We start from the raw sequence: 12,432 nt of genomic DNA on the forward strand, positions 1-12,432 counted from the left end.
TGCGTTCTCGTACTTGGTTGTCATGTTTACACTAGCATGTCTAAACATACACACACACATGGATGCATATTACTCTCATGGTTTCCTTTTTTTCTCTTCGCAGTCGTAATGTATCTGGGGATCAGAAAGAGGAGCATAAAGATGCCAAACCCCGCTCGTTACGTTTCACATGGAGCATGAAGACCACCTCCTCCATGGAGCCCACAGAAATGATGCGCGAGATCCGCAAAGTCCTGGACGCCAACAACTGCGATTACGAGCAGCGTGAGCGCTTCCTGCTTCTATGCGTCCACGGTGACGGGCACGCTGAGAGCTTGGTCCAATGGGAGATGGAAGTGTGCAAGCTGCCCCGTCTCTCGCTAAATGGCGTGCGCTTTAAGAGGATATCAGGAACATCCATTGCTTTCAAGAACATCGCCTCTAAAATTGCCAATGAGCTAAAGCTGTAAAGAAATAAAGACTAAATCTATTGAGAAAAAAACAGCTTAAAGGACTAAGGCACACAAGAACTAGAGTAATCAAGTTGTACATTCTTTTTCAACAAGTAGCAGATACAAGGATTGTTTTTCTCAACACCTACAATGTATGTCCTGAACATATTGTATAAAATCATGCCTTAGGCAGTAATTTCCTGCATCTTTGAAGCATTATTATTATTATTATTATTATTATTGTCGTTATTATTGTCAGATGGTTTTGAACTGTAGGAAAACAAAATGACAGTTTAATTTTATTTTTCTTTTGTCGATGCACTACTGCAGTAGGTACCCTATGGGGCCAAAAATGAACACCAGTGACTGAAAACTTGTATTGTAATGGACATAAGAGGGATGGTTAATTGCTCCAGTATTTGGTCTTTACGATACTGCCCTTCTCGCAGTCCTTCTTGAATGCCAAAACAAAATGGCCACAATGTTTCGAATTAGTTAGGACATTTATTTGCACACATTTTCCCCTTAAAGCACAATTTTTTTGGGGGAGTATATGTGCTTTTTCTCAATCTCCTATCCATTCATTCCTCTACTTTGTCAACTTCATCACCCTGTCCCCCACCCCCATCTTCTTTTCAGGAAATTGTAACGGGGTGTTTTTTTTAGTGCAATGCATGGCCGAAGATGGACAGGATCCCATAAATGTAACCACTGGTGCCATGGAGCTTCAGCTCTGGAGCGATTGTAGAAGCCAAGCACTTCAGGAAACCTCTTGGCTTCAGACGGGCTACTGCAATGGAATGATATACATGATATAAAGACAAAAAAAGACACTTAGTGAGACCACACTTAGTTTTTTTTTTTTTTTAAACATCTTAGAAGCTGTTCTTGAAATGTCTTTGCTTTGGCTCCGGCCCCTAACGTTACATGCCGAGTCATTCTGGGAAACAGTTCAGAACTTTAACTTGCCATTTATAGGCTTCAGTATTCACTCCCATCCCCAAGAACCATTGGCACTGTTATTATTTAGTTTTGATTTTTCTGTTTGTTTTTTGGAATGTAAATAATGTACCTTAGTTTTGCAGCTGCGGCATATTGATATACTTTTTTTTTTTCTTTTCCAAGTCTGGCTGTGAGTCGGAAACTACGGAAATTAATGTAACTCATCACAGAATAAGGATAATCAGTGTCTTCATTAAAACAACTGAAAATCAATGATTTACAGAGTGGCTTTTGTTGGACTGATAACCTATTTAGAGATTTTACAAGGCTCAATTCAGACATAAAATATGAACTCATATGGCAGAACATTACATGGTATCTTGATAGCTGGAGGACTGAAAATTATTGTACATTCTGTTGGTTTTTCCTAGTAGATCTACTGATCTACCTGTTGCCCTTTGTACTCATACAGCTCACAGGAGTAAATAGAAGAGAAATGTCATGTGATTTAAAAAGTCGGTGGAAAGTACACTGGATACTACGCAGTTTTGTTTTATTTATTTTTTATTAGTAAAGAGTAGGCATTATGTATTTCAAACATAATAATGATGCATTGTCACATGACCTAAATATGGTTATGCATTTTTAATTCATATTTGTAAATAAAAAATAAATAAAACAACTTTGGGCAGACTGGTCAAATAATTGAAGGAGCTCCAGTGTATTTTGGCCACTTGTTGGCAGCTTTTCCCTTACCGGGTAAACTCGTACATTAAAAAGAATTATTAACATTTATATATATTTTTTTTTTATGAAATTCAAGCATGGGCAAAATGTATTTGTCTTTTGATGGACAAATTTTGATAGTGTCATTTTTGCTGCTCTAGGTACTATACCAATCAGCCACAACATTAAAACCACCCATCTAATATTGTGTAGATCCCCCTTGTGCCACCAAAACAGCGCCAACCTGCATGTTATGCAGATGGCATTCTGAGATTATATTATTTTCACCACAATTGTACAGAGCGGTTATAGGAGTTATCGTAGACTTTTTCAGTTTGAACTAGTCTGGCCATTCTCTGTTGACCTCTCTCGTCAACAAGACATTTCTGTCCACAGAACTGCCGTTCACTGGATGTTTTTTGTTTTTGGCACGATTTGGAGTCAATTTAGAGACGTGTGTGTGTGTGAAAATTGCAGGAGATTAGCAGTTGCAGAAATACTCAAACCAGCCTGTCTGCCACCAACAATCATCCATACGGTGCCAGACAGGTTGTTTTGTCTCTATAATTTACTCAGAATGGTGCCAAAAACAAAAAAACATCCAGTGAGTGGCAGTTCTGTGGACAGAAATGTCTTGTTGATGAGAGAGGTCAACAGAGAATGGCCAAAATGGTGCTAACAGACACAGTCTATGGTAACTCTGATAACTGCTCTGCACAATTTTGATGAGAAGAATAGCATCCCAGAATGCTATTCTGAGATGTGGATTGGCACAGTTTTGGTGGCAAAAGGGGGACCTACACAATTTTAGACAGGTGGTTTTAATGTTGTGTCTGATTGGCGTATATGTAATATGCATATTATAGTAATGGGGTGAAAACTTTTTTTTTAGCTATAAGTCACCGATATATCTTTGGAACAAGATGAGTGAAAGGGGAAACTACCACTCTCTGTTCCATGGCATATCACCTGATGCCTTATATAATTTCTAGCTTCTTATCTATTACATAATACCTCTTTTAATCCATAATGGCCTTTTCCAAGAAAATCATCTGGCCCTGAATTTCCATACATATGTCAGAGGCTGGGTGAGCTCAAACACAGCATGACTCCTGTGCAACCATTCCTTGAGGACCTTTAAATGCAGTGGGACACCTCTTATAAACGCAGCCATGCCTGATGAAATCTTAACCTACGCCCCGTTTCCACGCGTAAACATATTAACCACGCCCATTTCCCCATACGCATGATTCAGCTGTGACCACGCCCCCACTCAGTGTTTCGCATCCATCAGGCTGCTAATATTGTAGCTGCTGTTTTTAACGGCAGAGACTTGTCTCTTTTTCTAGATGTTCCTTCAAAGAACCGAGAACGACATGCGCTTCAAACCGTCCCGAGACCGACTGTATAGCGCGCGCTGCTGCGGCTGCTGTCACGTGCGGACTGGAACCATTATCCTGGGCACCTGGTACATGGTACGAAAATCATTAGTAAAAGGACATAAATGACTTTTTTTATGATCATAACACAAGTAACATATGACAATAGCATTCCCTTAGCGTTTCTAGAGGCGTGTCGCAGCAATAGAGTGCGTTTGTATTGATGTTTTTGGCTCTATGTTTAAGAGCGCTATGCAAGCTCAATGTTTTGAAATCGTACTGCCAAAAGACAAAACGTTTACATGAGCTTAGACGTCTTGTATGGTCATAAAAAGTGACCTAAGTAACTTATATTGTGTTTTGAGTATGATAGTATGTTGTGGCGATGATATTTAGGTCTTTATTTGTGATATTTGTGGACTGCTAACGCGCTAGCTGAGGCCTAGAATTTAGTTTACTCGACTGTCATCAGACTAGAATTCAGTTTGCGGTCAGTTTAGAAGAGATGTGTGAATAGTTTTTTTTATTATTATTTTACATGTATAACGATTGTTGTATATGAGCGAGTATATAATTTAACATATGTTAAATACATTTGCTTAATATTGATCATAGCACGTTCAGACAATAAGAAAATATTAGGGGGAAATACGTAGAAGTCAACAAATAAGTGTATTGCTATGCTTATTTTTTTCCCTTTTTTTTTATTTTTTATTTTGAATGCCCAATTACCACTACTTAGTGGGTCCTCGTGGTGGCGCGGTTACTCGCCTCTATCCAGTGGCAGAGGACAAGTGTCAGGTGCTTCTGAGAGAGTCTTTGAGGTTTTATCACGTGGCTCGTTGTGCATGACAGCATGTGGAGGCTCATGCTAATCTCGGTGATCCATGCACAATGTACAACAATTTAGAACTCCTTATTGCGACCACAAGGAGGTTACACCATATGACTTCACCCTCCCTAGCAACCGGTTGGTTGGGCTGGAGTCCCTCAGCATGCCCTGGATTCGAACTCGTGACTCCAGGGGTGATAGTCAGTGTCAATACTCGCTGAGCTACCCCTATAAATTTGTGAATTTCTAAATAAAATGACACCATCAATGGTACTTTTTAGTAATAGATCTCATTAAAGGGTAACTAAACACCTGCTCAGAGTCTGACTCCACCCACTAGAAATATTTGAAAATGCAGGAAAAGCGGGCAGACCCTGGCGGGGATAGAGGGAACGAACCGAGTGCGGGGCTGGGGGGCACCTGAGACTCGTAGTGACGGATTAATTGACAGCTGCTGTCAGACTCTATGTTATTATTATTCCTCACACGGTCGCAAGACGACATGTACATGAATCTGGCGTGGTGAGCTGGAACCTGCTTACGTCAGCTGTCACCGCTTACGTCACGAAGTACCGCAACAGCCAATAGGAAAATTCAACTGCAGTAGCCACCGTTCAACCTGAAGAGGGCAGCACTCAGACGTTTTTACATCATATATTGTAGAATTAAAACACTTTATACACAAATGTCAAAAAAATTACTTGAATCAATGACCAGTACTAATAAAGCCCCATGCTTACAGATCATTAACTAAAAAAAGTTGGTTTAGGGTTTAGTTACCCTTTAAAAATGTCAAAGTCTGGACATAACGTTGCCAAAGTTTACATATACAAATGACTGATTTATAACGTCAGCTGATTATTTCAACTAGATGATGACACTTCAAAATAATCTTTGAATTATTTGTTACTAAAATTAGATAAAACAGACCATGACCTCCGTTTTCTGTTGAATTGCAAAATCCTGTTGAATTACATTTCCAGAAGTCACATGGCACAGTGAATCAACATACTATTCGACATCTCATGAGACGGTCATCTCTGACACAGTGCTTATCTCGTTAAAAATATCATCTGTCCTCTCTGATCCAATGTTATTTGTCTAAAGGTGGTGAACCTGTTGATGGGTATTCTGTTGACCGTGGCAGTAACTCACCCTGAGAACGTTCCTACTGTTGACCTGCAGTATGAAGTTATTGAGCATTACTTTGCCTCAGACAGGATGTCAGGTATGTTTGTAAAACATTTTACATGAATGCTGTAATTCTATATTTTTTTTACATTTTAGTTATTCAAATATTATGTTTTATACAAAATTGACTGCACTTGAATTGTAGATGATGTAATGTTAGAATTATGCCATTCAAAGTAGAGACACTGTTAGACCGAGATTAACTAGGAAGGTTCTTCTAAAAATGACATTTGTTTCTTTTTCATCCTCTATAGAGAATGCTTGTGTGGGCTTTGCCATCTCTCTCCTGATGCTCACTATCAGTGCCATGATGGTGTATGGAGCAATTACTGTAAGTTGATATGAATAAAATTTAAGTACACATATTGAAAAGGCAAAATCAGATATTAGGCTCCAAATGATGTAGTACTAGTGAATGGAGAGAAAAAAAAAAAACTTTATGACCCCTGTCATTTAAAGCCAGTTCACTGCACACCATCCATTTTTGCACTAAACTTCAAATTATGGCAGTATGAGTTTCACCACTTTGTGTTCTTCATCAGTACTTCACAGTCTTGCTTGATGCCATCCACAAAAACAGGTTGGATTTGTGAATGTATGATGCATATTAGACCCCTGTGGTGCAAAATCACATGTAAAGCGCAATGTTCACTGCTGTCAATTAGGGGTGGGTAAAAAATATAGATTTTCCGATGCATTACGACCTTCATTTGAACAATCTTGATATCGATTCTTAATCCCCAAGATCGATCATTTACTCTATGTGCAACCCTACACTACAATGAGAGGAAATCACTCGCAAGCCAAATTTTGGTACTAAAGAAAAATTCTATTTGGCAAATGGCTGGTAAAGACCCCCTCCAGTGAAAATCACGTTTTTAACCTTGTTTGCATGTCTATATGGTGTTTTTTAAATGGTGATGGTGTAGTGGTCTTAAGCACATAACTGGTAATCAGAAGGTTGCTGGTTCGATCCCCACAGCTAACACAATGGTGTCCTTGAGCAAGGCACTTAACTCCATGTTGCTCGGGGATGATTGTCCCTGTAATAAGGCTCTGTAAGTCGCTTTGGATAAAAGCGTCTGCCAAATGCATAAATGTAAATGTAACTGCAGTTTACCAAAGACAATCTCAAAAACACAGTTTTGCAACGCATGAAACCCTGTCTGTCTGAATCTAAGAAGCAATCTGGTCAACTTACGGGGTGGGGCTTTCCATACCAGTTGAATGCGCTACAGCAAAACAAGGGATATCAGGAGAAGCCAGGTGTGGCTACGTATCAGTATTTTGCAAAATAGATGCTTTGAGTGTTCGGATGCAAAGTTGCAAAAGGACAAATGGTGAGCCTTCATGTATTACCAAAGGATCTCAAAATCCGAGATAAATGGGTGCAGTATATTTGGAAAAATCGTAATGTCCCAGCAAAACTTCCAGAGTTTGCAGTAGTTATTTTCCAGGGAACTGTTTTGAAAATTTTACCCAAGATGGGTTTTGCCACTCAAATTTGTATTGAAGCCCAACACGTTCCATCATTTTATCCTGGGGACACAGCGAGCCCAAGCAGGGGTGAGTGGAGATTGAGGTGGGGACTAATTTGCATATTCATATGTCTGTGCATACTAAATGAGGCAAAGGTGTAGATTTTTATATCCAAGCCATTTTGAGGCATAAAGGGATTATTTTCATTAAACTTTTAAATATGTAATTTTGATTAACAACGATGAGTTTTTAGGGGATCTTTTCACTGCATGCTAAGAGTAAAAGTTGTTCCGTGTGATGTGTCCAAAAACAAGATCCACGCAACCCATTTGTCATTGAATAATATCTATATTAATACCCTTTCTGTTCTTTACAGTCAATTGTTGATAAAAAAAAAAAAAAAAACCATTTAATTCTAATAAAGTGAAGCACGGATGAGATAAATTACATTAGTGTCTCTCGTTAAAATGCGCTCATTTACAGAACTACTGTTTTTTAGTACGTGGTCAACAAATCAATGCAAATACTTGTAAACAGTACAAATTGTGCATTAAACAATGAACATGGAACAAAATATCATGTATATGCAATATGTCATATTTTATTGATTGAAAGCATGGATTTGTTCAACTTTAAATGGCTAAAATGTGACCAAAATGATGAAAAACAAATACAGTATAATTAGTACAATTTATGTTTTTGTAATGTAGCTTGTTAGAATGTCCCTATATTATTAACAGCATTAGTTGGGAGATTATATATGTATATATGTATATATATATATATATATATATATATATATATATATATATATATATCTATATATACATACACACCAAATGAATCGATATCAAATCGAGAGCTTGTGAAGGAAATCCAATCGGGTAATCTGTATCAATACCCAGCCCTATACTGTCAGTTGCATTTGTAATACCTGATTTTGTTGCTTTGAGTGAACATTCAACTTTAACTGTGTTCTAGAGTATCCTTTGACCTCAAATTTTAGACCTTGTGATAGCTATAAGCTGTTATATTAGAGTTACTGCCTTGTTAGATGTTCTAATATTCCTTTCCATGTTAGGTATTTTTAGCCTAGTTGTTAAAAAAAATAGCCTTTTTATGTGCTCATAACTGGATGTTTCATAAATCCCTGTATGCCTTCAGCATTAAAACAGTGAAGAACACACTAAAACATGATCAAAGCACACTTCATGATATGACTAACATTTTTTACGTCCCTTGCACAGAATCGTGATGGTTGGCTCATCCCGTTCTTTTGCTACCAGCTGTTTGACTTTGCACTGAGCTGCCTGGTAGCTATCAGCTCCCTCACGTACCTGCCCAGGATCAAGGACTACCTGGACCAGCTGGTTAGTCTGCCAAATGCTGCCTCTTCTGACCACCCGTGTCTCCAACTCTTGACAGTTCTTAACTCAAAGCAGTGTTTCCCCCAGGATTTTTTCCATCAGTGGTGCTGTTGTGGGCACATCCACGAGCCTGCATTTACTCGCGTTGGGGGAATAGCTTAAAACGACCTTAGAATCATCAGAGATCGATTATTCATCTTTGCCATGTCATGTGTGTGTTTATTTATTTGGAGCTTTTGATACTTGAAGGGCTCTGAAAAAAGACTCAACATGTTAACTCAAATTTTTTTAACAAGCACACAAATATTCACACACTCGAACAGAAATAAAGAACAAAAAAACGATAAAATCAATTGCGTCCAGCTTGAGCTTTAAAGCATCATATTTTTAAGTTCTGTCAAAAATACCACAGTTGGCTACAATTATTGTTAATAAAAAAATGAAAAAATACATTATTAAAATATGTCGTGACCCAACATGTTTAGCCATTCGACACATTTTGCAAGTTACATTTTGTCAAGAATATTAATCAACCATCTGAAATTTTAGCAGCAGCTCATAATTCAACAGTGGTGGTGCGCTAAATGCATAAGGGGGAAACGCTGCAGGAGGTTAATTTAAAAACTCTTTACCTAAAAAAAAAACTAACTTGTCTTCTCTTAGCCGGACTTCCCCTACAAGGACAACCTGCTCTCTCTGGACTCCAGCTGTCTCCTGCTCTTTGTGCTCTTCTTTTTTGCCATTCTTATCGTCCTCAAGGTAACTATCACTAAACCTCTCTTGATGTGAGGCCTCAGAAGGTCAAATACTGAAACTTTGGAATTAAATTATTAGTTCACCACTTAAGTAAAATTATGTGATTTATTTTGTTATTAATTTTTTTCAAAACTGTATGGCTTTCTTTCCTCATGGAAGACAAAAGGAGATATTAGGCAGAATGTTAGCCTCAAGTCAACATTCAGTTTCATTGCCTCACTTTTCCATACAGTGAAAGTGAGTGGTGACTGAGGCTAACATTCTGCCTAACATAATCTTTTGACTTTCATGTAAAACATAAAGTCATACAGGTTTGTAACACATGAGGGTGAGTAAATGATGACATTATTTTCATTTTTGGTGAGATATCCTTTTAAACATTGAAGTCTACTATAGGAATATTCCGGGTTCAACTCCATTTAAGCTTAATCGACAGCATTTTAGGCATAATGTTGATTACCACAAAACAAATATATATATATGCATTTTATATTTTTAATTAATTGTCGATTACTCCCTTTTATATACATGTGCCTCAGACTGATGCATTTGTAGCAACAATCCGTTAAACCCGTTATTGCGTTAAATCTTCATCTAATTTTTATATTTACAGATTGGCCCCATTCACTTTCATTGTAAGTGCCTCAATGTAACTTTAATTTTTGCTTTTTCTAAAGCAAGGTGGAACTTTATTTTTGTTGTAATTAACATTATGCCACAGATACTGTCGATTTTTAGCTTTTAGACCTTTTCTTTTTAAGGTAAACTTGTTTTTTATGAGTGCTTTTAAATGAATGAACATTACATTTATAAAGCTTTTTTCTGACAATACACTCAAACGCTTTACACAGTGAGCAAAGGACACTTCTCAACCACCACCAGTGTGCAGCATCCACCTGGATCTCCTCACCACACACTGGCTATTGGTGGAGAGGAGAGAGTAGAGTTATAGAGCCAATTAATGGAGGGAGATTATGAGGAGGCCATGATTGAGAAGGAGCAATGGGGGGAATTTTTTCAGGACACCGGGGTTACACCCGTACTCTTTACGAGAAGTGCACTGGGAATTTTAATGACCACAGAGAGTCAGGACCTCTGTTTAACGTCTCATCCGAAGGACAATGCCTTTTTACAGTATAGTGTCCCTGTCACTATACTGGGGTGTTAGGACCCACACAGACCACAGGCCTCTCTTACACTTCTTCCAGCAGCAAACTTAGTTTTCCCCAGGAGCTCTCCCATCTGGGCACTGACCAAGCTCAACCCAGTGGGCAACTGGTCTTGAGTTACAGTGTGATATGACTGCTGGCTAAACACTATTTATTGCACATTTTGCACCTGGATTAAACACTATTTTGAAATGCCATTTTGTCTCTCTCCTTGTGACTGCCATGGTCCCATCACACCATAGTGACCCGTTTTATTTATAAGAACCGGAATATAGAGAGAAATTCATCAGGTTTTATTTGAAGTGCGGAAATGTATTCTCTTTTGTTTTTCAGGCTTATTTGATCAACTGTGTGTGGAACTGCTATAAGTACATAAACAACAGGAACACTCCAGAGATTGCCGTTTATCCTGCTTTTGAGACCCCACCTCAGGTATGTAGACCCTAACAGGGTTCCTAGATGCTTTGAGTTGAGACGGTTGAGTAGATGAGCAAATATGTATAATAGATCACTTAAAAACAACACCGAAATCAGCACACTGGATTTTCCCGTCACATCAGAAGGGATGTTTTTGCTCATTTGCAGATTTTCTTCCTCCTGAATGTTCAACTTCAACTGCTCCAATTAATTTAGTGATTGAGGCTTTTTAGACTGTTTCAAACTGTGAGTTTGAAGCTAATTTTGTGTGTTATTTACTGATAATAAAAAAAAAAACAGGCTCAGAAGAATCAATCTGAGTCATTGATACCACGACTGTATAGTGGTGCAGGAACCCCATACTCTTAGCATTACATTTTAGTCCTTTAAAAGTGCTCACAGCATTACAGTAGAGGGCGCTCTTTACCTCTGAATCAGGTTTTTGAGTAATGATGTTTTTCTACACAGTCTTTGACCCGATCCTCTTGTTTGTTGCCACATAAAATGTGGTACTCCTTAATCTCACAATACTCTGCTTGTTAAAAGAAAATCCAGATAAATGACATCAGACTACTGTTTTCTCTTTCTCCTAGTATATCCTTCCTACCTATGAAATGGCTATGACGATGCCAGCGAAGGAGATGCCTCCTCCTCCTTACATGCCTGCTTGAATTCCCCTGAATGGTTTCGTCAGTAAATCCAGTGCAGATACCCATCTTTGCCTTTTGATCCTGCCCTCAATTTCAACACATTGAGGGCTTTTAGACTCCCAGCGTCTTCACATCTTTCACATAAGCAGCTTACATATTGTATAGACTTAACCATGACTATTTCTTTCGCATGACTCTCGTAACCGTTCATCACTGCAGATATATTTTTGTAAAATCATAGGAAGCGTTTGAAGAGACACAGTGTTGCGGTAAGGATTAGTTGTGTGGCAGGATTTATTTTAATTACATAGTGTTGTATCTGAGAAATGAGACGCCATTCTCTTTTGTGGACATCATGACTCGAGTTCTGCAATAAATTGTGCTTGCAACAGAATTATTTAGTTAATTCATAGTCAATCACTTATGAAACGTTTTTTCTGTGATTGGGCAGATAATCTGCCTTTTTAAACTTTTACCCATGAAAACATTAACAGTACCCTCTCTCACCTTCAGAGTGTTTATTTTTCCATGCTTTCCAAGCTTGTGTTTTGTTTTGGTTTTCATATGTCTTAGTAGACGTAGTGTTGTGAAAACAATATTGCCCTATAATTTGACAGGGCACTTGCATTTAGAATCACTCCCCATGGCTAATAAATCTGTTTAGACAATCCAGTGTGATGATTAAAATGTTTTTCTTTTTCCATTGTGTACTTATTAGTGAACGTAAGACTTTCATCTTCTCAAAAGTGAAAAAGCTCAAAGCACGTTTTATCTTGTTTTATATAATTAGTGGTGTTTTCCATCCATTGAACCCTTGTGCACCATCATGTTAGCAGCTGTCATTGTGAACTGTTGTCGTGGAAACACGCAACTGGTGAGAGGAAACGTAACTCTCAAACGACAATTGTATAGAGTAAAAAAGGAAACTGCTATTACTGTGTAAATCAATGGATGCATGATCATTTTATTTTGTGGTCTGTTTCTTTTCTTGTACATGTTCTGTAATCTAATTACTTCAATAAACATTTCAAAACATTTGTATCTGTCATCAGACTTTCTTGTGGCATACTATTGGGCAACTGATGTGGATTTT

At 38.1% G+C, this 12,432-nt stretch overlaps 2 protein-coding genes across 13 annotated transcripts in view; both read left to right on the forward strand.

The window, feature by feature from the left end:
* LOC127623774 (MAP/microtubule affinity-regulating kinase 3) overlaps positions 1-2,008 on the forward strand; it is a 74,001-nt gene extending 71,993 nt beyond the window's left edge. For all 12 annotated transcript variants that reach the window (XM_052098268.1, XM_052098270.1, XM_052098271.1 and 9 more), the window contains one exon: positions 104-2,008. In XM_052098268.1, coding sequence (XP_051954228.1) covers positions 104-449 — 346 coding nt within the window. In that variant the 3' untranslated portion in view covers positions 450-2,008. The remainder of the gene's footprint in view (positions 1-103) is intronic.
* A 1,334-nt stretch (positions 2,009-3,342) lies between these two features.
* LOC127624413 (lysosomal-associated transmembrane protein 4A-like) lies at positions 3,343-12,374 on the forward strand. The gene is made up of 7 exons (XM_052099229.1): positions 3,343-3,574; positions 5,418-5,538; positions 5,756-5,832; positions 8,228-8,350; positions 9,011-9,106; positions 10,606-10,704; positions 11,283-12,374. Exons 1-7 carry the CDS (start codon positions 3,449-3,451, stop codon positions 11,358-11,360), a joined length of 720 nt encoding a protein of 239 aa, XP_051955189.1. The 5' UTR covers positions 3,343-3,448; the 3' UTR covers positions 11,361-12,374.
* The last annotated feature ends 58 nt before the right edge of the window (positions 12,375-12,432 follow it).

The sequence above is a fragment of the Xyrauchen texanus genome, chromosome 30 (genome assembly GCF_025860055.1).
Source record: "Xyrauchen texanus isolate HMW12.3.18 chromosome 30, RBS_HiC_50CHRs, whole genome shotgun sequence".
NCBI lineage: Eukaryota > Metazoa > Chordata > Actinopteri > Cypriniformes > Catostomidae > Xyrauchen > Xyrauchen texanus.